General features: G+C 48.2%; 2 protein-coding genes across 6 annotated transcripts in view; one reads left to right on the top strand and one right to left on the bottom strand.

Annotated features, from left to right (window-relative positions):
• The window catches only part of SAE1 (SUMO1 activating enzyme subunit 1), an 81,111-nt gene extending 69,237 nt beyond the window's left edge, over positions 1 to 11,874 (bottom strand). The window contains exon 1 of one of the 2 annotated variants that reach the window (XM_080829250.1): positions 11,675 to 11,874. In XM_080829250.1, coding sequence (XP_080685376.1) covers positions 11,675 to 11,772 — 98 coding nt within the window. In that variant the 5' untranslated portion in view covers positions 11,773 to 11,874. The remainder of the gene's footprint in view (positions 1 to 11,674) is intronic. The other variant, XM_080829251.1, reaches the window with a different exon arrangement.
• Positions 11,875 to 22,583: 10,709 nt separating this feature from the next.
• Positions 22,584 to 26,145, top strand: part of ZC3H4 (zinc finger CCCH-type containing 4) — a 43,460-nt gene continuing 39,898 nt past the window's right edge. The window contains exons 1-2 of one of the 4 annotated variants that reach the window (XM_080828178.1): positions 22,584 to 24,898; positions 25,023 to 25,188. In XM_080828178.1, coding sequence (XP_080684304.1) covers positions 25,028 to 25,188 — 161 coding nt within the window. In that variant the 5' untranslated portion in view covers positions 22,584 to 24,898; positions 25,023 to 25,027. The other 3 variants (XM_080828179.1, XM_080828180.1, XM_080828181.1) reach the window with 3 other exon arrangements.

The following is a 26,145-nucleotide window of genomic DNA, read 5'->3' as shown; positions in this document are numbered from 1 at the left end:
GAACTTGCTTCCCTTCCTCTCTCTCTGCCTGCCTCTCTGCCTGCTTGTGATCTCTGTCTGTCAAATAAATAAATAAAATCTTAAAAAGAAAAAAGTCTAAAAAAAAAAAGAGGGTGTATTCGGAAAGTGTTTGGATCATCCTAATTTATAAAGTCACAAAAGATGAGATTTTAAGAAAGGTAGTCAGAGGTCCAGCTATCTCAAAAAGTCTGGGGGTGCCTGGGTGGCTCAGTCAGTTAAGCGTCTGCCTTCAGCTCAGGTCATGATCCCAGGGTCCAGGGACTGAGTCCCACATCTTACTCCTCACTCGGCGGGGAGTCTGCTTCTCCCTCTCCCTCTCCCTCTGACTGCTGCTTCACCTGCTTATGGTGTGTCTCTCTCTGTCAAATGGATAAACAAAATCTTAAAAAATGAAAAACAAACAAAAAAAGTCTGGACTTAGGGGAGCCTGGATGGCTCAGTCAGGTGAGCAACTGACTCTTGATCTCAGCTCAGGTCTTGATCTTGGGGCTGTGAGTTCAAAGCCCACACTGGACTCCACGCTGGGTTCAGAACCTACTTATAACAAAAAACAAGGCGCACCTGGGTGGCTCAGTCTATTAAGCTGCTGACTTTAGGCTCAGCTCGAGATCTCAAGGTCCTAGGATCTGTCGTTGGACTCCACACTCAGCAGGGATTCTGCTTGTCCTCTCCCTCTGTCCCTCCTCCCACTCGTGAGCTTCCCCTGCACACACCCCCCCACCCCTGTCTCTTAAATAAATAAAAATCTTAAAAAAAAAAAAAAAAAAGTAAATAACAACAGGGGCACCTGGGTGGCTCAGTGGGTTAAGCCTCTGCCTTCGGCTCAGGTCATGATCTCAGGGTCCTGGGATGGAGCCCCAGGTAGGGCTCTCTGCTCAGCAGGGAGCCTGCTCCCTCTCTCTGCCTGCCTCTCTGCCTACTTGTGATCTCTCTCAAATAAATAAATAAATAAAATCTTTATTAAAAAAAGATTTTATTTATTTGACAGAGAGATCACAAGTAGGCAGAGAGGCAGGCAGAGGCAGAGGGGGAGGGGGAAGCAGGCTCCCTGCTGAGCAGAGAGCCCGTCGTGGGGCTCCATCCCAGGACCCTGAGATCATGACCTGAGCCGAAGGGAGAGGCTTAACCCTCTGAGACACCCAGGCGCCCCAATACATAAAGTCTTAAAAAAAAAATAACTTTAGCCCTAAAATGACAAAAACAACAACAACAACAAGGGCTCAGTGATAGGTGGGATCCTGATTTTCAAAAGAATCCGATAGAAAAATTCCAAAGCTGGCACTTAAAGGCCTTCAGTATCTCCCTTCCACTTCCCCAGCTGTCTCTCCCACCAGCAGCAGATTCCTGCCTCCTGGACATGCCTTCCATTTCCCACCTGCCAACTTTAGATCACCACATTCTACACACCTCCAATACACTCCTCCTCTCTAGGCCTTGTTGAGCTTTTCCCCAGACTTCAAAACCCAATTCAAATCCCATTTCCTCAAAAAGTCCTTCTTACCACAGCCAACTCAAGTGAGCACCCCTTCCTCTGAGCTCTTAGAGCACTGCAACCTATAAATGCCTCTGACAAAAATCACATCACGTGGCCTCTCCAAAATTCCTACCTCCTACAGAGCTCTAGACTCTAACTGCTTGGGAGGTTTTTCCCCCCGCCCCTAAAGATTGTACTTATTTATTTATTGCGGGGGGGGGGGGGGAGGGGGCGGGGGTAGCGTGAGTGGAGGGAGGGACAGAGGGAGATGGAGAAGCAGGCTCCCTGCTCAGCAGGGAGCCCTACAGCTGGATCCCAGGAACCCCCCCCCAACAATTTTCTTTTTAAAGATACTATTTATTTGAGAGAGAGACAGCGAGAGAGGGAATACAAGCAGGGGGAATGGGAAAGGGAGAAGCAGGCTTCCCGCTGAGCAGGGAGCCTGACACGGGCTTGATCCCATGACCTGAACCTAAGGCAGACGCTTAACAACTGAGCCACGCAGGAGGCCCTGCTTGGGATGTTTTTTTTATTCAGCTGCCATCAACACCGAATATCATGTTTGTATTTTTAATCCTTAACTATGCTAGAGGCCCTGAGCTTACAGCTAATGTATGGCTCAATTACACGAAAAGCACTTAAAATAGGACCTGGCACACAGTCAGCACTTAGTAAATGTCAGCTAGTATTATTCATACTCTGACACAACAGTTCCCCTTCTAGGAACGAATGCTGCGTAAATACTCCGGTGTGCACCCAGGTCATGTACAGATCTGTTCACAGCAGCAGCACCTATCCACTTCCCCCCACCCTCACAGCCACCACCATTTCTCACCTACGGAACTACGACAGCCTTATACCTGGCCTCCTTGCTTCTACTCTTGCCCCCTACAATCTGCTATCCCCAACTCAGGAAGAGAGAGCTTTTAGATCAGATCATGCCCCTCTCCTGCTCAAACTGTTCAATGGCTCCCTCTGCAAGTTCCTTACCCAAAGCCCTGTGAACTGCTCCCATCTCAGGCTCATCACACTCTTTGGCTGCTAGTTTGCCTACACCCCAGCTCCCGCCTTAAAACTTGGCCGGTAGTCAGTTCTTTAGGCCTCAACTCAACTGTCACCACCTTAGAAGTCCACACTGGCCACCTAATCCCAATTTATGTCCGCATCCACTTCTATCTGGAATTACACTCTTTGTTTATATGTTCACTGCCGCCTCCTTTCAAATGTAAGTTCCAGAAACCATCGTATCCCTAGCATCTATGACTGTGCTTGCAACTTAGTATAATACTTTTACTGGAACGGTATGGAATAGAGACACCAAAAGAAACCCAAGTGTCCATCACCAGAATTACATAAATCTGGTACATAATAAAATAATAATAGCTAACCTACATTGAAGATTCACCACATGCTACACACTTTTTTGTTTTTTTAAGATTTTATTATTTGACAGATCACAAGTAGGCCGAGAGGCAGGCAGAGAGAGTGGGGGGTGGAGCAGGCTCCCCCCTGAGCAGAGAGCCCGATTCGGGGCTCAATCCCAGAAGCCTGGGATCATGACCTGAGCCAAAGGCAGAGGCTTTAACCCACTGAGCCACCCAGGCGCCCCATGCTACACACTCTTTATGTGTATTGTTACGTAATTCTCATGACAATCTTATGAGCTGGTATCTCCTTATCCCTATTTTGCAGCTGAGAAAACAGGCACAAAGAAGTTCCCTAGCTGGGATGCCTGGGTGGCTCAGTTGGTTAAGCAGCTGCCTTCGGCTCAGGTCATGATCCCAGTGTCCTGGGATCGAGTCCCACATCGGGCTCCTTGCTCAGCAGGGAGCCTGCTTCTCCCTCTGCCTCCGTCTGCCAGTGCTCGCTCTCCCTCTCTCTCTCTCTGACAAATAAATAAATAAAATCTTAAAAAAAAAAAAAGAAGTTCCCTAGCTTACCCAAGGACACACAGCTAGGAAGTGGCTAATAATCGGCTAGTTGATACAGGCAATAATACGGGAGAGCGATTCAGATGGTGGGCTCTGAGGCCACACTACTCTGGTGCACACGTACCACAGAAAAGGAGGTAGCCATTAGAAAGAATAAGGTAACAAAAGGTAACACTGAACTGTAACTGTATGCCAACCACTGTTCTAAGCAATGTATGTGTGTTAACTCTGCCAGAAAGGGGCGTCTGGGTGGCTCAGTCAGTTGGGCATCTGCCTTGGGTTCGGGTCATGATCCCGTCTTGGGATCCAGCCCCATTTCTGGCTCCATGCTGAGCAGGGAAACTGCTTCTCCCTCTCCCTCTGCCTGATGCTCCCCCTGCTTGTGCTCTCTGTGTCAAATTAAATAAATAAATAAACAAATAAATAATAACAATAAAAAACCCTCTGCCAGAAAGGCACTGTTAACTCTCATTTTGCAAATAAGAAAGCTGTAGTAAACAAAATGTGTGCAACCTTCCCTACCCTCCCTCAGATGTCCAGGCTCTAATCCCTGGGACCTGTGAGTAAATCACTTTACATGACAAAAGGGACTTAGGTGTAATTAAATTAAAATTCTGAAATGGGGAGATTAATCTAGATTATTACTTGGGTGGGTCCTTATAAGAGCGAGGCAGAAGGGTCAGAAGATGCTGTGCTGCCAGCTTTGGAAATGAAGAGGCCACCAGCTAAGGAACACAGGTGGCTTCTTCATGCTCGGAAAGTCAAGCAAAAAGACTCTCCCCTAGAACCTCCAAAGGGCACATGGCCCTGTCAACGCCTTGATTTTAGCGCAGTTAAACTGATTTCAGGCTTTTTTTTTTTTAATTTCAGACTTCTGACCTCCAGAACTGCAAGAGAAAAAATTGTATTGTTTTAAGCCACTAAGTTGGTGGTAATTGCACCAACAGGAAACTAAGATACTGAGAACAGAGTTGTTAAAGAACAACTATTAAATGGCAAAGCAGGCATCAGCTCGGGAAATACTGCTCCCAAGTCTGTACTCTTCAAGGTATACCGCCTCTCAATACCACAAATAAATGTAAAATCACATCGTGACAGGTTATGCAGAGAGTGCCCCAGTAGCCACAATGGTAGTAATGACCAGCTACAGAGGGCTCACTAGGTTCGAGGCAGGGAACTAGGTACATTACATTTATTACCTCACTGACACCTTGATTACTGGGGCACCTGGCTGGCTCAGTCAGTAGAGCACATGAGTCAAGCTCAGGGTCCTGAGTTGAAGCCCCACACTGGGTATGAGGCCTACTTAAAATAAAATTTAAAACAACAACTTTGGGGCGCCTGGGTGGCTCAGTGGGTTAAAGCCTCTGCCTTCGGCTCAGGTCATGATCCCAGGGTCCTGGGATCGAGCCCCGAATCGGGCTCTCTGCTCGGCAGGGAGCCTGCTTCCCTTCCCCCTCTCTCTGACTGTCTCTCTGCCTACTTGTGATCTCTGTCTGTCAAATAAATAAATAAAATCTTTAAAAAAAAAAAACCCTAAAAAAAAAAAAACAACCTTATAAAACAACAACTTTGATTATGGTTCTTCACCATGTTTCTCTTGGGGAAAAAAGCATACACACCCTAAATACTGCATACAATTTCTCCCTCTAGAAGTCGAAAGGGCTCCAAAGACCCCAGAGTAGGCCATCACAAGTTTCCATAGGAAAGGATTCAAGTCTGCCTAGAGTAGGGAGAAAACTGAGGCTCAGAAAAGGTGTCCAAGCTCTCACAGCTGAGTAGCCAGACTGGAATAGGAATATAGTTCTAACCATAATCTATGATTTTTCCTCTTTCAATGTCTCCCTCCATGTTGTCTTATACACAGTAGGTTCTAAATAAATATTTGCTGATTAGGCTCTCTCATCCTTACCTTTTACTGCCACAGGAATACCTTTTAAATTTCTGAGGAGGAAGGAACCAGAGCCTTTTTATCACAACCTTCCCAATACATACTACGAGTCAAGTCAAGACAACTGAATTCCACTCATGATTAAGAACTCCTGGGGCGCCTGGGTGGCTCAGTGGGTTAAGCCTCTGCCTTCAGCTCAGGTCATGATCCCAGGGTCCTGGGATCGAGCCCCGCATCGGGCTCTCTGCTCAGCAGGGAGCCTGCTTCCTCATCTCTCTCTGCCTGCCTCTCTGCCTCCTTGTAATCTCTCTCTCTCTCTCTGTCAAATAAATAAATAAAATCTTTAAAAAAAAAAAAAATTCCTAAGACTGGGGCACCTGAGTGGCTCAGTGGGTTAAGCTTCTGCCATCGGTTCAGGTCATGATCTCAGGGTTCTGGGATGAAGCCCAGGTTCTGGCTCTCTGCTCAGCAGGGAGTCTGTTTCCCCCTCTCTCTCTGCCTGTCTCTCTGACTACTTGTGATCTCTGTCAAATAAGTAAACAAAATCTTAAAATATATATATATATATATATATATATAGTCACCCTCATCCCTCCTTTTTGCAGATGTGGAACTAAGACCAACAAAATGTGTGACTGACCCAAAGTCAAGAGAGCTGGTTAGAAGAACTGAGAACTGAACCCAGGTTTCTTGATTTCCTACATCTTTGCAAAGTACAGTCATTTCACCTAACAAATACATCTAAATGTCTACAAACTTGCAAGCACTAGAAACTTAGTAAGACCAGTCAAACCCCTTTCATTATCAGACATTTATAAAACGCTTGTCCTCAGACACCTGGGTGGCTCAGTGGATTAAGCCTCTGCCTTCGGCTCAGGTCATGATCCCAGGTTCTGGGATTGAGCCCCGCATCTGACTCTCGCTTGGCGGGGAGCCTGCTTCCTCCTCTCTCTCTCTGCCTGCCTGCCTACTTGTGATCTCTGTCAAATAAATAAATAAAATCTTTAAAAAAAAACCAAAAAAACAACAAACCGCTTGGTTCTCATCTACTTTCCTCTCTTGAGTCACCCTCCCGCCCTTCCTCATGCTTAGATAAGGGGAAAACAAACTACTATTGAGCGATAGAAGAATCAGACAGCCCTACCTTGTGAAAGGCAATGCAGAAACTGCTGAAGCACACATACTGAAAACATACACAGCTGCCAGCTTCAACACCCTCCTTTACACTAATTTGACTGAAAAAATGAGCCCCTATTGTCAAAAATGACCTGGTGGTGGGGAGGGTATGAACCTGAAGTGAGTGACTTAGATTCAACTCCTACTTCTATTTGGTCCATGACCTTGGGAGTCTGTTCTCTGACCCTCATCCATAAAATGTGCTATGCCCCATAGCAAGAAATGCAAAGTGACACTCTGACAGGGGCCAAGCAATTATACCAAATGAGTGAAGTTGAACTGATAGAGAGGATCCCTAGAGAGAACGCTGTGCCATGTCAGAGGCAGTCCCTACTTAGCTCCAACCAATATGGAAGATCTGACTTTTCTATTCTTCAAGAGAAGACGGAAATCAGAAATTGCCAGACTGGGGCATGGGGCTGGGGTGCGGTGGGAGGGAAGAGATTCACATTTCTTTCCCAACTTTTTTTTTTTTTTTTGTAAGATTTTACTTATTTATTTGACAGAGACACAGCGAGCGAGAGAGGGAACACAAGCAGGGGAAGTGGGAGAGGGAGAAGCAGGCCTCCCGTTTAGCAGGGAGCCCAATGCAGGGCTCGATACCAAGACCCTGGGATCATGACCCAACCCGAAAGGCAGCCCAGACGCCCCCCTTTTCCCAACTTCCCATGATAAAGACTTGAAACACACAGAAAATAAAAAGAATAGTCAGCATTCTGCTAGAATGTGCTATCTCTAGATGTGCTATTACCACATCTAGAAAATCATTCTCAAATATCACCTAATAGGACTATTCAAATTTCCACTACTGTCGGGACGCCTGGGTGGCTCAGGTGGTTAAGCGACTGCCTTCGGCTCAGGTCATGATCCCAGAATCCTGGGATTGAGTCCCGCATCAGGCTCCCAGCTCCATGAGGAGTCTGCTTCTCCCTCTGACCTTCTCCCCTGTCATTCTCTCTCTCACTCTCTATCCAATAAATAAGTAAAATCTTAAAAAAAAAAAAAAAAAAATTTTTCCACTACTGTCTAAGACGCTTCTTTACAGGTTTTCTTTGTGAATCAGGATCCAGTCAAGGTTTACATCTTACATGTGGCTTCACCTCTTTATGCCCTTTTAATCTAGAACACTCCCTTCCCTTGTTTTTTCCATGACATTGACTTCTGGAATAGAACCAGGACAGTTGTCTTGTAAAATGTCCTACATCCTAGACATCTAATCAAGACCTCAGTGTTCTTTAATTTGTTTCTCTGCTCTCTGAAAGCACAATTAGGCTAAAATATAGTCAGCAGGAAAGCTTCAAAGTCACACACTGAAGTTCTTACTTCACAAAAAGCACATTATTAATAATCACTTCCAAAGACAACAAACTCGTTTTTAATTTCTTTGTTTGAGTATTTCCTTGGCCTTATGGATTCTAAATGATTAAGTGTTATTAAAGCAAGTCCATCTCTCTCTCTCTTTCTCTCTCCTTCCTTCCTTCTTTCGACTTGATTTTTTAAAGTCATCTCTACATCTAACTTGGGGCTTGAACTCAGAACCCCAATATCAAGAGTGTCAATGCTCCACTAACTAACCCAGCCAGGCACCCCAATTTTTTCCTTCTGATGCTCAAATGGTCTCAAATGTGGCCAATTCTCTAAACTTTTAAATGCTGGCAACTAATTTCAAAAAATTTAAAACAGTGTATGAAAGATACCACCCAGTTTTTAACTTCTAGACCATTACTCTCCTTTCCAGTTCTGATCACCTAGGTCCAATATCACACAGAATCAGCAACAAAATGTTGCCAGCACACAATCGGCTGATTCCTAGGCCACCCTCCATTTTACAAAAGAACCCCAGACTCCAGAGTTCTCCTATTCCATCTGTAGTTTCCTTAGAGGCAAGTCAATCTGCTTTGTGGAGCCTCTTTCCTGTCCATACAGGGGAAATCACTGCCCTTCCCACTTCAGAGCTGATAGGAGCTGATGGACATGAAGGCACTTCAACAAACTCTCCAAGACTGTCTATAAATACAGATATCCAAATTAGTGATAACCGCTTCCTTCCCTCCCAGGACCCTCAATCAATCCTCTTCAGGTTCTGCACTGAGTTTGGTACCTCTCCACTCCCTCACAATAACTCCCATTTCCCAAGAATTCCATACCCTGACTGATTTGTCCCGTAGGCCATCATCTCCTCTTCAGCAGCTCCCATCCATTCTTTACTGCTCCTCAGAGGAATCCTTCCTCTGACAGTTCTCTCACCACATGCCAGCTTCATTTTCACCAACTCTGCCCCACCTTAAAACTACCTGCTGCCCCCACCCTTCCCATGAGCCCTTTTAATACACTTAGAATCTCTTTCCCAACCCTTTTAGACCTCCTAACACTCAAACCTACTTCAAATATTAGTCCCCAAAACCAATCAGCCCCACCTATAATCCTCAAGCCCATTTCCACCATTTAATTCCCAATATTCCACTTTAGATCCCTTGGATCCTCAGACCAATGCTTGCTGATGCCTCACAATGCCCCCTCCCAAAACCGCATAAAACCCCACACACCTGAAATGAGCGTGAAAACTCAGGTTCACCCCACCTCACTCCCCCCACACACACTTTTTCTTTCACCAAAAAAGTCTAGAAACTCCCACCTCTCAAGCTAAATTCTCTCCACCTGCCTGCCTCCTTACCCTAGATCAATTAACTCTATACTCTGGACTCAGATCACATACCTCCCAACCAATCAGACCTCAACTCTGAACTCAACCATTCATGCACTTCTACTTAGACATAAATAACCACCTAAAACCTAAGTCCTGGGGCGCCTGCATGGCTCAGTCGGTTAGGCATTTGCCTTCAGATTGGATCATGATCCCAAGGTCCTGGGATCGAGCCCGGCATCTGGCTCCTTGCTCAGTGGGGAGCCTGCCCTCTCCCTCTGCAGGCTGTTCCCCCTGCTGGTGCACTCGCTCTCTCTATATCAAATAAATATTTTTAAAAATAAATAAAATAAAATAAAACCTAAGTCCAAAACCCCCTGCTTGTGCGCTCACTCTCTCTATATCAAATAAATATTTTTAAAAATAAATAAAATAAAATAAAACCTAAGTCCAAAAGAGAACAATTGCTTCTTCACTTACCCCACCATCTCAGTCAATAAATGGCAATTCCATATTTCCAGCTGCCCAAAGAAACCATAAAGCCATCCTTGAATTCTGCCTCTCATACCTCACACATTGACTGTATCCTTCAGCAAATCCCGTCCCCTCCCCCACCTCGAAAATATATTCAAATATATATTTGTCCCCTTCTCTAGAGTTCGAAGCCACCATTACTTATGTCCTAAGGGGGATTATTACCACGGTCTCCCAACCAGAATCCTCATCTCCACTTCTGCACACTTGAACCTACTCTCCCCACAATAAGAGTGATCCTTTTAATTTTTTTTTTAAGATTTTATTTATTTATTTGACAGAGAGAGAAAGAGCGTTAAGTAGGCAGAGTGGCAGGGAGAGAGAGAAGCAGGCTCTCCACTGAGCAGGGAACCCGATGTGGGGCTTGATCCCAGGACCCCGGGATCACAACCCAAGCCGAAGGCAGACACTTAAGCGACAGAGCCACCCAGGCGCCCCCACTTAAGAGCAATCCTTTATTTATTTTTTTTTTTTTAAGATTTTATTTATTTGACAGAGAGAGATCACAAGTAGGCAGAGAGGCAGGCAGAGAAGCCGGAAGGAGCAGGCTCCCTGCAAAGCAGAGAGCCCAATGTGGGACTCGATCCCAGGACCCTGAGATCATCACCTGAGCGGAAGGCAGAGGCTTAACCCACTGAGCCACCCAGGCACCCCAAGAGCGATTCTTTTAAAATGCAAACCTGATGGGATGCCTGGGTGGCCCAGTGGGTTAAGCTCAAGTCATGATCTCAGGGTCCTGGGATCAAGCCCCACATCAGGCTCTCTACTTGGCAGGGAGCCTGCTTCCTCTTCTCTGCCTGCCTACTTGTGATCTCTCTCTGTCAAATAAATAAATAAAATCTTTAAAAAATAAAATGCGAACCTGATCGCTTTACTCCTAGGCTCAAACTCTCCAGGGGGTTTCCCAGAACACTGGAAATAAAAAAGCTACTCATTTCCTTCCACCACCTTGCTTCTTTCTCTCCTTTGCCAAGCAAGCTCTGGCCCCCAGGACTGTACACCAGCTGTTTTCTCTCTATACAGCTCTTTTTCCTTAACACAGGTCTGAGGCTCAATGTTACCTCTTCCGAGGCCTTCCCCGGCCTCCCTATCCAAATAGCTCTCCCACCTCAGCACCCTTTATTGACCCTGGTGTGAGGGTCAATAGTCTATGGTTTTCCTCTCCCTGGCACTTGCATTACCTATTATATTATTTACGTTTATTGTTTCCCCCACCAGAATGTACCCTCCATGCGGGCAAGAAGTCCATCCAGTTCACTCATATACGCTCAGTGCCTACAACAGTGCTTCTGGCAGGTGCTCAATGAATATCTGATTAAATCGATCAACTCTTTCAAAGACCTCACGCCCTCCGATAACTATTAAGTACCCAAGGTATCCCCAACCCTAGGGCCCAGTCCTCTCTAGACACACCCCCGTTCCTAGGAATAAGCAACCTCTTCGGGTAGCTCCAGCCCCTAGGCTCTCCGGGCCTCTCAAGATTCTCAGTAGAAAGAACTTGCTCCAAAACTCAAAAAACATTCATTCTTTCCAGCTGACCCACCCTTTCGAAGCCACAAGAACGTAAGCTCGCCTGTGTTCGGTGGGCAGTCTCCCCAGCGTCCAGCAGTTTCCCACAATCTCCGAATGAATGAACTATGCCCCCACTTCATCCTTCCCTTGCACCCTCCTACTCCTCAAGCGCTCACCACCACCACTCCCTTCGGGCGTCTGCGTCCCTGAGCTGGAGTCTTCCGGATCCCTCAGGACTCCCCCACCGCCGCTTCCAGAGGCTTCCCTAGGAACGACCCTCCCCACCACCCTGAGAGGCCCCCGCTTCCCACATCTTCCATAAACACCCCGAAGAAACCCCTCCAATTCTCTCAAGAAGGCCGCCCTCCCCGGGCACGTAATTCCCGCCTCCTCGCTTCAAATCAGATCCTCCGGCTCCGTGAGGGCCGCGAACGCCTCAGGCCAGACGCCCCCTCCAGACCCTCAGCCCCACAAGCCGCTCTGGCCCTGACCGTTTCTGGGCCTCCAATCCCCACAGACGGATCTGCCGGTCATACTGCGCCGCCTCCTCCTCGCTGATGCCGCCGCCAGCCTCCTCCTTCTCCACCATGGCGCCGGCTCTAGCTGCCTGCACTCGGGTCCTGCCCACCGCAACCACCCGCCGGCCCCACGCGCCGCCAACCGCCGCCGGCCGCGCGCCCGGGCCGCCTCTGCGCCTGCGCCAGGGACCGCGCCTGCGCAGGACCTCCTCCACGGCCCGCCCCGCCCCTAGAGCCCGGGACCACGTGGACCTCCCCAGCCTCAAAGGCGGGCTAGCCGGATTGTCAGTCACGTGATGGGGCTCCAGCCAATCCTGGCCCCAAAATGGCGCGGCTTAACGACCCCGGACGACAGATAAGCAAGTGTAGCTTTATGGGGCTATTAATTCGGCAAATATTTATCTAGCACCTGCTGAAATCCCAGCATTGGGGGTGTTTTGAAATAGAGCAGCGAATAAAATAGACAAAGAGCTGTCCTCATGGAGCTTACGTTCTGTTGAGGGGAGCCCAAAGAAGAATAGAAATAAGGCCGTGATAAATGCTGTGGAGAAAAATAAAGGCAGATGTGGACCTTCAGGGTTGCAGGAGTGGCCAGAGAGAAGGTCTCTCAGAGAAAGGGATACTGAACGGAGATCTGAAGGGACCGAATAAACAAGGATAACTAGGAAGTGGAGCATTTCCAGTCAGGACAAACAGCACGTGCAAAGGCCCTGAGGCTGGAATGTGCTAGCATAGAGGAGGAACTACGGAGAGGGCAAGGTGTCTGGAGCAGAGTGAGAGGATGGACGGGTTGTAAGACGTGAAATCGTAGATGAAGCAAGTGGTACATCCAGTAGGGCCTTGTAGGCTAGTATTAGCTTATACCTATTTTCTTCAGGCAGTCTTCTTATTATCCATTCAACAAATACTTACTGAGCATTTGTTGTGTGTCCACGATTGACCTCAGTGCTAGGCTCGGTAGAGCACTGTAAAAAAGAAGTAACTGCTTTCCCACAGAGTTAAAATGGGCTTTGCATGAGTTCTTTCTCTAATCCTTATGAGATTACTTAGGTTTTGGGGTTTTTTAAAAGATTTTATTTATTTATTCGACAGACAGAGATCTCAGGTAGGCGCAGAGGCAGGCAGAGAGAGAGATAGGAGGAAGCAGGCTCCCCACCTAGCAGAGAGAGACTGACGGGGGGTTCTGGGACCATGGCCTGAGCAGAAGGCAGAGCTTTAACCCACTGAGCCACCCAGGTGCCCCTAGAGTTTTTTGTTTTGTTTTGTTTTTTAGGGTTTTTTTTTCTTTAAGATTTTATTTATTTGACAGAGATCACAAGTAGGCAGAGAGAGAGGGGGGGAAGCAGGCTCCCTGCTGAGCAGAGAGTCCTACGGGGGGCTCGATTCCAGGACCCTGGGATCATGACCTGAGCTGAAGACAGAGGCTCTAACCCACTGAGCTACACAGGCGCCCCGCCCCTAGGTTTTTTGATACTACTATTTCACAGCTGAGGGGTCTAAGGTCCAGCACAGTTAAGTATCAGTAGCCTAAACGAAGTTTTATCTTAGAAGTAGTGAAACTGGGATTCAAACCTAGATGTTGTGGCTCACATGCTTCATCAGGAGGTATACTGCTGGAGGTATATTAAGCTTCTACCGTGTGCTCCGATCTTGCCCCTGAGGTACATACTCTATGAACCTCAGAGATGGGTATTTCATCCCCTTTTATAGACCACAACTCTGGGACTCAGAAAGGGGTAGGAATTCATCCAAGATCACAATATCACTCAAAAAAAAAAAAATGTTTGGCCAATGCTTACTCTTGGTTATAGATGTGGAACAAATCATGTAAAAAATTAGAGACTTAACGATAAATAGTTATTATCTCTTATGGTTTCTGTGGGTCTGGGATTCAGAGCAGCTTATCTGGGCTGTTCTGGCACAAGGTCTTTCATGAGCATGGGGTCAGATGTCAGCTGGGGCTACAGTCATCTGATGGCTTGTGATGAAAGATCCCTTTCCGAGGTGACTCACTCCTTATGGCTGGCAAGTTGACGTGGGCTGACGACTGGGGGCCTCAGTTCCACTCCACATGGGTACAACCACCAGGCTTTTGGAGTGTCCTCATGACATGGTGGCTGGCTTCCCCCAGACTGAGTGATCCATGAGAGCAAAGTGAAAGCAGCAATGTCATTCATTTTTTTTTAACATTTCATTTATTTATTTGGGAGAGAGCATGAGCAGGGGGAGCGACAAAGGGAGAAGCCCACTCTCTGCGGAGCAGGGAGCCCAGCACTGGACTGGACCCCAGGATCCTGGATCATGACCTGAGCCCGATAGCAGACACTTACCAAATGAGGCACCCCATCAATGTCTTTTATAACTCAGCCTTGGAAGTTACACACTGCCACTTCTGTAATATCCCATGGCTCATACACAGTTGTATCCATTGTAGGAGAGGATAATACAAGGACATGAATATGGTGAACAAAAGAAACGTGGATTGCCCTGTGTTGTGCTGACCAGCTAATAAGGAAGACAGGAAGTATTTTATCAACAAAGGAATGATTCACTAAACAGTCTTGAAAAATATCTACCATATCCCTACTATGTGTTTGACTTTGCGCCAGGCCCCAGGGATACAATAATGATAAAAATGGACATACTTCTGCTTTAGGGACAGTCATAATCCAGTGGGAGAGAGAAAACAGCCACATAAATATAAATAGAAACTTTGTGAAGTGCTGTGAAGGAAAAGAAGAAAGAGCTATGAGAGTGTTTGACTTAGTGCTGGAGTCAGAAAAAGGATATTCTGAGAATGTAAACTTTCTGCTGAGCTTTACAGAGTCAATAAAGTTCAAATAACAAAACATGGGAAGAACCCCAGGCAGGAAGGATGGCTGCACCTTCTGTGACCCAGAATTTAAGCTCATTCTCTCTCTCTCTCTCTTTTTTTCTAATGATTTTATTTATTTATCTGAGAGAGAAAGACAAGGAGGGGGCCCAGACAGAAAGGGAGAAGCAGGCTGCCCCCTGGGCGGGGAGTCCTGGCTCAATCCCAGGACCCTGGGATCATGACCTGAGCCAAAGGCGGACACTTAACCGCTGAACCGACTAAGCCACCTAGGCACCTCTCATTCTTTCTGACTCTGCCTCCCTGAGGCTATCTCCTTGACCCTTACTCCTCCACCCCCACACACTCTGTGGGAGGTTTAAAACAGGCCCACAAATCTGGGGCACCTGGTTGGCTCAGTTGGTAGAGCATGCGGCTCTTGATCTGGAGGTCATGAGTTCAAGCCCACGCTGTGCCTCAAGCTTACTGAAAAAAGTAAATAAATAAAAATAAAACATGCCCACAGATCCTTTGATAGTCTTCAATCCTTTGATATTCTTCAACGATATTGAGTGGGGGGAATCAAAATCTCTGTCCTTGAATCTGTACTCTATGACGCTGAACCAATTTCTCCATCCAGGCCTTAAGAAACATGCAGCTTGGGGCGCCCGGGGGTGGTTCAGTCGATTAAGCAACTGCCTTTGGCTTGGGTCATGATCCCAGGGTCCTGGGATTGTGTCCCTCATTGGGCTCCTTGCTCAATGGGGAGCTTGCTTCTCCCTCTGCCTGCCTCTCCCTCCCCTGGTTCTTTCTCTCTGAGAAATAAATAAATAACTTCTTTTAAACAAAGAAAGAAAGAAACGAGATCATGAATGATTTTTTTTTTTAAATACTGAGAATCTATAAAGAATTTATTTATTTATTTATTTATTTATTTTAAAAGATTTTATTTATTTATTTGGTGCAGAGAGAGAGAGACAGAGATCACAAGTAGTCAGAGAGACAGGCAGAGAGAGGGGGGAAGCAGGCTCCCCGCCGAGCAGAGAGACCGATGTGGGGCTCGATCCCAGGACCCCGAGATCATGACCTGAGCCGAAGGCAGAGGCTTTAACCCACTGAGCCACTCAGGCGCCCCAAGATTTTATTTATTTGACAGAGATCACAAGTAGGCAGTGAGGCAGGCAGAGGGAGAGGAGGAAGCCGGCTTCCTGCTGAGCAGAGAGCCTGGTGGGTGCGGGGCTCGATCCCAGGACCCTGATCCCAGGACCTAAGGCAGAGGCTCAACCCACTGCGCCACCCAGGAGCCACTGGTAATCTATTTGTTAATTACAGTATATGACCGTTGTACTTTGAGGCAAAGAGAGAACACAAAAAATCAGGATCCTGACAGCTAAAGGAACAAGTCCAGAGTAAACATCACTTTGCTTAGAAGGATTTGAGGTTCTCTTTGAAATGAGCATGTCTGGGAGGCACATGCCTATTCAAATCTGTATTGTTTCTTCCAAACATTTCTTGGCCCCCAGCAAAGGCCCTTTCCTAACTCCTTTCCTGATCTCCAATCCAGCCTCCAACCACGACCTTACCCCTTACCTCTTTTTTTTTTTTTTTAAAGATTTTATTTTTTTGACAGGGAGAGACACAGTGAAAGAGAGAACACAAGCAGGGGGAGTGGGAGAAGGAGAAGCAGGCTCCCTGCTGAGCAAGGAGCCTGGTGCGGGGGCTCGATCCCACGACTCTGGGATCATGACCTGACCCGAAAGCAGATGCTTAAGGACTGAGCCACCCAGGCACTCCCTTACCCCTTATCCTAATCTATAGAATTTTTTTTGAAATTTTTTTTAAAGATTTTATTTATTTATTTGACAGAGAGATCACAAGTAGGCAGAGAGGCAGGCAGAGAGAGAGGGGGAAGCAGGCTCCCCGCTGAGCAGAGAGCCCGATGCGGGGCTCCATTCCAGGACCCTGAGACCATGACCCCAGCCGAAGGCAGAGGCCTTAACCCACTGAGCCACCCAGGCGCCCCATAATCTATAGAATGAGATAAGGGTCCAGATGCCTTGAAGTTCAGGAACACAATGAGAATAGTTGACACTATTCAATAACTTTATGTATTTATTTAGATTTTATTTTTATTTATTTGTCAGAGAGAGAGAGAGAGAGCACATGCATGGGAGGAGCAGGCAGAAGGAGAAGCAGCCTCCTCGCTGAGCAGGGAGCTCAATGTGGGGCTCCATCCCAAGACCCCCTGGGACCATGACCAGACCCAAAGGCAGACACTTAGCCGACACTTAACCAGACTAAGCCACCCAGGCGTCCCTAACTTTTTATTATTTTATTTATTTATTTTTATTTTTATTTTTGAAAAAGATTTTATTTATTTATTTGACAGAGAGAGACATAGTGAGAGAGAGAGAGAGAGAACACAAGCAGGGGGAGCAGGAGGGGGAGAAGCAGGCTTCCTGCCCAGCAGGGAGCCCGAAGGGAGCACTTAACGACTGAGCCACCCAGCCGTTCCTATAACTTTTTTTTAAAACACAAATCTTTTTTTAAGTAAATTCTACAGGAAACATGGGGCCCTGAGATCAAGAGTTGCAGGCTCTACCAACTGACCCACCCGGGTGCCCCATAGATTTTTATTCTGAAGATTTTTAAGCTTACAGAAAAACAGCCCAATGAATATTCATACATCCTTTGTCTAGATTCATTAATTTGAAGTTTTGGCACATCCTCTCTCTCTCTCTCTCTCTCTTTCACACACACACACACACACACACACACACACACACACATTTTTTGACTAAACAACTTCACGGTCACTCCAGGTCTTTAAATCAATGCAGGGAAAAGCCGGGGCACCTGGATGGCTCAGTTGGTTAAGCGTCTGCCTTTGGCTCTGGTCATGATCCCAGGATTCTGGGATCAACCCCAGGATCCATCTGAGTTAGGCTCCCTGCTCGGCGGGGGGTCTGCCTCTCCCTCTCCATCTGCCTCTCCCCCAGCTTATGATGTCTCTTGAGCACGAGCTCTCTTTCTAGTCTTAAAAAGAATCAGTGCAGGGAAATATTTTGAGCATCAATAGGCCAGGTTCTCTTAAACACTTCCTGCGTATAAAAATCCAAATATGCACAAATTCCTTAAACCAAAACATTAATTCCAGAGGTCTGAGCCACTTCACAATTTCTACATTTAACTCCAAATATTCCCAGTGTTAAATAATGCCAACTAAGGAAATAATTATGGCAACAAGGGGGGATTCACTAAGTTCTCTGGGTTATCACTATGGCCCATTGCATTTTGCACAGTTGGCTACAGCAGTATCTCCCGTTCTTAGAGAGTTTTTTTTTTTTTAAGATTTTATTTATTTATTTGAGAGAGAAAAACAGAGCAAGGGAGAGCATGAGCTGGGGGAGAGGGAGAGGCAGAGGGAGAAGCAGATTCTCCACTGAGCAGGGAGCCTGATGCGGGGCTGGATCCCACAACCCCGGGATTATGACCTGAGCTGAAGGCAGACGCTTAACCGTCTGAGCCACCCAGGCACACCCCCATCTTCTTTTTCAAGGCTGAATATGAATATATTCCATTGGAAGTATACACCACGTTCTGTTTACCCATGCATCCATTCAGTAGACATTTGGGTTGCTTCTAACCTCTCGACTGTTGTGAATAATGTTGCTATAAACAAATGTCTACAAATATCTCTCAGAGCCCCTGTGGAGACCATGGCATATATACCCATGGGGCAGCTTGTTTTTCAGCAACAGCTAATCAAAGCAGCTGCCCAAATTGAGATTTTTGTCACTTCAAGGGAATGGAAAGCAGTGATTCCATAGATCAGGCCCCTGGGTTTCAGAATTACATAATTACTTCCACCCAGGTGACTGCTCACTATTAACCAAGGTAGTGGTTCCCAGTCCCACCTGCATATTAGGATTATCTGGGGAGGTTTTCAGCAAATATAGAGCCCAGATCCCACCTTCAGAGACTGATTAATTGGTCTGGGGTGGAGCTGAGACGTTGGGATTTTTACAAAATGCTCCCCAGATGATTCTAAAATACAGTCAGAGTGGAGAACCCTGGAGCAAAGATCCATGTGGTGTTTTTCTTTTCTTTTTTTTTTTTTAAGATTTTATTTATTTATTTGTCAGAATGAGAGAGAGAGAGAGAGATCACAAGTAGGCAGAGAGGTAGGCAGAGGGAGAAGCAGGCTCCCTGCCAAGCAAGGAGCACCGATACGGGACTCGATCCCAGGACGCTGGGATCATGACCTGAGCCGAAGGCAGCCGCTTAACCAACTGAGCCACCCAGACATCCCCATGTGGTGTTTTTTCAATTCTTTTCCTGCCCATCCTGCTAGAACCAAAGAACTCATAGGGTTGTTTAAAAGACATCAATTAGGGGGCACCTGGGTGGCTCAGCAGGTTAAGCCTCTGCCTTCGGCTCCGGTCATGATCTCAGGGTCCTGGGATCAAGGGCCGCATTGGGCTCTCTGCTCAGCGGGGCACCTGCTTCCCCTGTCTCTCTGCCTACTTGTGATCTCTCTCTCTGTCAAATAAATAACTAAAATATTAAAAAGATAAATAAAAGACATCAATTAGGGGTGCCTGGCTGGCTCAGTCAGTGGGACATATGACTCTTGATTTCAGAGTCGTGAGTTCAAGTCCCACGTTGGGTGTAGGGCTTACTTAAAAAAAAATATATACATATACATGTGTATGTATATATATATAGTATATATATATATACATACACATGTATATGTGTGTATATATATACATATATATACACACACACACACAGAGATATATATATATATATAGAGAGAGAGAGAGAGAGAGAGGCAGGCGCCTGGCTAGCTCAATGGAGCCCCTGACTCTTGACCTCAGGGTTGTGAGTTTGAGCCTCACACTGAGTGTAAAGATTACTTAAAAATAAACAAACTTTAAAAAAATGCTTAAGTCAGGATGCCTGGGGGGCTCAGTCAGTTAAGCATCTGCCTTTAGCTCAGGTCATGATCCCAGGGTCCTGGGATGGAGTCCAGCATCGGGCTCCCTGCTCAGTGGGTTAAAGCCTCTGCCTTCGGCTCAGGACATAATCTCAGGGTCCTAGGATTGAGCCCCATCAGGCTCTCTACTCAACAGGGAGCCTGCTTCCCCCTCTCTCTCTGCGTGCCTCTCTGCCTACTTGTGATCTCTCTCTGTCAAATAAATAAAATCTTAAAAAAAAAAAAATAAAGTGAACAGGGGCACTGGGTGGCTCAGGAAAAAAAATCTGTGACTAAAGAAAGAAAGTGAACAGGGGCGCCTGGGTGGCTCAGTTGGTTAAGCAATTGCCTTTGGCTCAGGTCATGATCCCTGAGTACCAGGATTGAGTCCTGCATTGGGCTCCCAGCTCCACAGGAAGTCTCCTTCTCCCTCTGACCTTCTCCTCTCTCAAGCTCTATCTCACTGTCTCTCTCTCAAATAAATAAAATCTTAAAAAAAAAAAATAAAGTGAACAGGGGCACTGGGTGGCTCAGTGAGTTAAACTTCTGACTCTTGCTTTCAGCTGGGGTCACTATCTCAGGATCCTGGGATCAATTCCTGCGTCCGGTCCTCGAGGGGCATGAAGCCTGCTTGGGATTCTCTCTCTCCCTTTCCCTCTGCTCCTCCCCTGCTCTCTCTCCCTTAAAAAAAAAAAAAAAAATTAAAGTGAACAATTTGGTGGTGTTCAGTATACTTACCAGGTTGTGCAACCACCACCTCTTTCTAGTCCCAAAACATCTCCATTCCCCCAAAGGTGGTAGCACACATCTCGTAAATTCCCAGGTCTGACATGACTTTGCTATGCACACAATTCCACAACTGGAAAAGTTCAGCATTACAGTTTAGTATAACTTACTATAAACAGTTCTTTCCAGTATTTACTTATTTATTATTTTTTTATTTTTTTAAAGATTTTTATTTATTCATTTGTCAGAGAGAGTGAGCACAGGCAGACAGAGAGGCAGGCAGAGGCAGAGGGAGAAGCAGGCTCCCCGCTGAGCAAGGAGCCCGATGCGGGACTCGATCCCAAGACCCTGGGATCATGACCCGAGCCGAAGGCAGCCGCTCAACCAACTGAGCCACCCAGTCGTCCCTACTTATTTTTTAATCAAAGAGTTTTATTTATTTGACAGACATAGATCACAAGCAGGCAGAGAGGCAGACAGGCAGAGAGGAGGAAGTAGGCTCCCCACTGAGCAGAAAGCCCGATGCGGGCTCCATCCCAGGACCCTGGGATCATGACCCGAGTTGAAGGCAGAGGCTTTAACCCACTGAGCCACCCAAGCACCCCTCCTTCCAGTATTTAAAAACTATCACTAATTTTGTTCATTAAAGGATCATTCATTACCAAGGTCATGTTGCAGATCCCTGTTTTCTAGTGCCAGTAACAACCCCCTCATTATTTTGATGTCCAAAAAAGTCCCTGCAAACTTCCAAAACGCTCTTGAGGGAGCAATACTGTCCCCTTTGAAACCATCTGACAACCCCAAAATAAACACAAATTTCCCACAATGATTCCCAAAATGTCCTCCAGGGGGCGACATCATTTCCTTGAGAACAGAGCAGACCCAATGATCTAGTCTGGACTTCATTACCCCTCACCCAGGGTTGGATTACTAAGGAAGAAAGAGGAAATAGCTATTGCGTTGGCAGTCAGCAAGATCCCACATACCGTAATGCCTCTCTTTGGCCAACAGTCTCCTCCTTTCTTCCCTAGTTATTTCCAGAGGCTGGAGCCAACTTCTGGTGTTTCTTCCACTTGGTGTAATGACTTCTGTGTAAAGCTCCCCTCATTTATGGTGAAAGGAAGACATCCGAGAGCCACCCCCGTAAGTAGAAAAATAAAATCCTTTGCCAGAAACATGATGTTCCCAGAGTAGAAACAGGCACCAGGGAAGCACTGGTCAGACGCAGGGCCATTACAGAAGATTTCGTCTTGGAAAAAATATAAGTGTCTGCCAAGCTTAGAGACATTTTAGAGGTCCAGAGGAGGAATTTTGGAATTTGGGGGATAGTTTCTTTACTAAAACAAAGGGCAAGTTGCTAAAACTTGCAACCCTCTTGCTCTTACTCATCAGCCAAGAAAGTTCTAAGGCTGCGGCGCCTTAGTGGCTCAGTCTGCTCTGTCCGCTCAGGTCATGATCCCAGGCTCTTGGGATCAGCACGGTGTCTGCCTCTGCCTCTCCCTCTGTCCTCTCTCCCTCTCCCCCCGCCCCAACTTGTGCTCTCTCTCTAATAAGTAAATTTAAAAAAAAAAAGTGATATCTAAGGGCACCTGGATGGCTCAGTGGGTTAAGCCTGTGCCTTCAGCTCAGGTCAAGATCTCAGGGTCCTGGGATCGAGCCCCACATGGGGCTCTCTGCTTAGCAGGGAGCCTGCTTTCCCCCACTCCCTCTGCCAACTTGTGATCTCTGTCAAATAAATAAATAAAATCTTTAAAAAAAAGTGACATCTAGAATGTTAGAAGGTCTTGACAGTATTAGACAGTATTCTAGTGGGACACTGAAAAGGCATAGAGAAATCTTTTTGCCTCATGGGATTTGCTGATGTTCTCATTTTCTTTCCTTTTTTTTTTAACTGTCTTTCTTTCTTTTTATTGGACAGAGATCATAAGTAGGCAGAGAGGCAGGCAGAGAGAGAGGGGGAAACAGGCTTCCCACTGAGCAGAGAGCCCCATGCGGGGCTAGATCCCAGGACCCTGAGATCATGACTTGAGCCCAAGGCAGACGCTTAACCGATTGAGCCACCCAGGCGCCCTCTCATTTTCTTCATTACCTAAAAGCAGATGGCCGTCTAGAATTCTGGAATGGCCTGCTGAAGCTTCAGAGATGGCACCAGCTGGAGACCACAGCTTGAAAGGACGGGGTCCTGTCCTCCATGTGGTCTAAGTTCTCACCCAGTGTTGTTTCGTCCATAACTAGAATACACGGCGTTCAGAAATCAAGGCACGGACGAGGAAAGAGGATTTGCAGCATTTCCTTTTCCATTCTTACAGCCCTGCTCCACTAATCTTGTGTTAAAGAAAACTTCTGGACAATTCAGTTAAAAGCATGTGCCAACATTTTATTACAATCATGAGTGAAAGGGGAAAAAAGGTCTCTTGTGGCTGAATTAGAAATTTATTCACGGTAAGGACACTTGATGGGAGAAGAGAATGGTTAAATAACCATCATGAGATTATAGATTAGATCCAGAAGAAAAGAAAAAGATTGAAGGTTATGAGTCTTGACTGGCAGGCAGTCTGCTCTCAAGTGGGTGGACCACTGGTTTCCCAGGACAAATTTCATACCATCAAAATTCATTCACAAACGGCTTCAATATTTTTATTAGGAAAGCAAATGACCTCAAAGAGCTTGTAAATTACTCTTACAAAAAGCTTAAGTCCCAGACCACGTTTGGGACATTTTTTCCTTTTTGGGAGGGTTAATATACCAGGAAATGACTCGGTGCCTTCACCTCCAGGTTTATCTTTCACACCCCTTGAGGCTTTTTTTTTTTTTTTTTTTATTTGACAGACAGATCACAAGTAGGCAGAGAGGCAAGCAGAGAGAGGGGGAAGCAACAGAGCCCGACTTGGGGCTCGATGCCAGGACCCTGGGATCATGACCTGAGCCGAAGGCAGAGGCTTTAACCCACTGAGCCACCCAGGCGCCCCGAGGCATTTTTTAATTATTGATTTTTCCTGTTCCTGGAACCTAAATGCTCCTTCACTTGGCCAGGTCTGAAATAAGCTATTTCCGCCATCTGGAACTTTCTCTTCTCCTTCCTATCTCAACTTGAACCACCCTGCCCAGGGCGCCACCTCCCCTCCAAATAATAGAGTCTCCCTTCTAATCACCAGTCCCTCCCCCGCTCCCTGGTCACCCCGGGGCGTTATGGGTTTTTCAGCTCCAGGGAGATAGAATGTTCCCATCGCGGAGCTTGGCATTGTGCAAGAAACTCATAAAAGCACTAAAGATCCTTGGATGTAAAGAGGACTGAACGAATTTTTGGAGGAGGCAATGGAATGCCGGCACTGATTAAAATTCCTCAGACTCTCTTTCAGTCTAATACTATGATTTTGAGACAATTATTTAAACACTAGGATTCAGTTTGCATCCCCTGAATGGAAGTATCAGTTCCTCTCTGCATAGCTGTGAGGGTCAAAGGGCTTTACGTCTGCACACTGGTTGAACCCGGTAAATAGCTCTCTCGTGGAGCATTTATTGGGAGCCTTCCCGGTACCAAGCTCCAAGTTCTGAAACTTCCTGGAGGCAGTACCAAGGTCCGCCCCTTTCGCACCGCCCCAGAGTGACGTCACCGACCGAGGTCTCTAATGACGTCAGCTCCGGGCCGGCCCGACTCCGGAAACCTACAACTCACGGCACCCGGCCTCCAGCTTTCGGTTATTTTTTTTTCTCTTCGTAGCCCGAATCCTTTTCCTCCCACTCTCCCACCTAAAACTTTCGGCTCTTCCCGCCTTCCCTCAAGCTGGCAATTTTCGGTTCGCTTGCTCTCGGGCGAATTTCCCACTCTTTTACTCTGAATCGCCTCCCGAGCCCCGCCCTTCGGCCTTTTCCGTCTAAATCCTCCTTTCGGCCAGTTCCGCCTCCTGCCACCCACCTCGGGCCGCCTTCGGCTCCTTCCGGATCGTCTCAGTTCCTTGTTTTTCTCCCCCGCCCAAACCCGGTCCTCGTCCACTTCGGCTACCTCCGGCCCCCGCGACTTTTCACATATCCTTTAGCCACACCCCCATCGCCACTTCGGCTCTTTCCGCTCCCCCCCCCCACCAAAGTCTCCCGCTCTGCGGCTTTCGGCTTTTTCCGCCTGGCCTCGGCCTCACTCTCTCTCTTCGGCTCTTTCCGCCGGCCTTCGGGAGAGGACCTGTGCCCCTCTCCTCCACGTGACGCGGCCTCCGCCTCCGCCTCCCAGTTCCCCCTCCCACCTCGCCCTTCCTCCCGCCTCAGCCTTTCGGCTCCTCCGGGCCGAGCCGCCATTTTGTGTGAATTTCTGACTGCGGCGGGGGCCGAGCAGCCGGGGCACCTAGGGCGGGCAGACAGACAGTCGGCCCGTCTCCGCGGCCCGTTTCCTCTCTCCCTAAAATCCTTTTTTTTAACCCCCCTCGCTCGCTCTCCTCTTCTCCCCTCCCCCCTCGCTTGCTCCATCGCGCGCGGCCCGCGCTAATTACACCCAACCACCCACCAGTGTCCGTGTCCCCCGGGTCCCCCACCTCCGGGCCCGCGGGGGAGGTGTGTGTGGGGGCTCTCGCCCCGATGAGGGCCCCGCGCCCGTGAGCGAGTGACCCCAGGGGCGGGCTGCGGAGAAAGGCGGCGAGCGGCCCGCCGAGGCCTAGGCCGCGCGGCCTACGCGGAGGTCGGCGCAGAGGTGATTCCGAAACCGAAAAAATATATACCCATTCCTATCAGGAGCCCTCAGAGCTGAAGTGTGCCCCTCCCGCCACGCCCAAGCAGTCCTTTTTCGTGCATTAACATCCCCTCCCCCCCCAAAGGAACTATGGAGGCCGCGCCCGGGACCCCCCCGCCGCCACCATCAGAGTCGCCGCAGCCGCCATCGCCGCCGCCGCCATCAACGCCTTCGCCTCCTCCGTGTTCCCCCGACGCCTGCCCGGCCACCCCGCACCTCCTCCACCACCGCCTCCCGCTCCCTGACGACAGGTCAGGCCCCCGGCCCGGCCGGGGCAGCGTCCCCGGGGGGAGGAAGAGGAGGAGGAGGAAGGGGGGCGGCCGCCATGTTGGGCCGGGCCGCGGAGGAGGAGGAGGAGGAGGAAGGGCGGGGTCGGTGGGTGTCTCTCGCTCGCTCGCTCTTTCTCGCTTGCTTTCTCTCCTGGCCTCATGCGTTTCCCCCCCCTCGCGGCGCTCGCCCGCTCTCCCTCGCTCTCGCTCTGTCTTTTTTGGGCGCCATGCTGAGGGGAAGGTGAGGAGGCGCCCCCCGGACCCCCGCGCCCGCCCGCCCGCCCTGGGGAGGGGGCGCTGGGGGGGGGCTGCGAAGGCTCACGGGGGTCCTGGCTGCCCCAGCGCCCGGAGCTGGCAGCCATGGGCCCGCCTGCCCGTCGCCTGGCTTCGGGGAAGGGGATGGGGGAGGGGCTCCCGGACCCTTTTGGTGGGGGGGGATCTCCAGCAGTAGCCCCGCTCTTAGGGGTTTGGAGTTGGGGTCTCCCAGTCCCTGGCAGTATCCTTTCTCTTGCGGGAGGTGTGCCCTGCCCTACTTGGAGAGGTACCCTAGTTTTCTTAGGCAGAAAGTGGGGGTTCGTTCAGTTTTCTCTCCATCCTTTTGGGGGGGTGCTTTGGGTGGGGGCACTCGCACTTTTTTTTGGCGGGAGGTGTTTCCTAGCTATACCCTAGAGGGCAAAATTGGTGGGGGGGGCGGATCTCTAGCCCCCTTGATGGAAGCCCCTGCCCTCTTTGGGGAGAAGCCCCTTCCCCGTGTTTTTCTTAAAGGCAGGGGTGTCCTCGTTTTTCGTAGGTAGGTGCTGCGTTTTTGGCGGGGTTGGTGGGGGGATGGAGGTTTGGTTTCCCTGCCTTGGAGGGGAGAGGAAGTTGGTCTCTTCTTTCTCATGGGGCTCCCTCCTCTTTCGGGCTAAAATGGGGCGCCATCCCTTCCGGGAGAGAAAA

The sequence above is a fragment of the Martes martes genome, assembly GCF_963455335.1.
Source record: "Martes martes genome assembly, chromosome: 17".
Classification (NCBI taxonomy): Eukaryota; Metazoa; Chordata; class Mammalia; order Carnivora; family Mustelidae; genus Martes; species Martes martes.
This window is presented reverse-complemented; position numbering and strand designations above follow the sequence as displayed.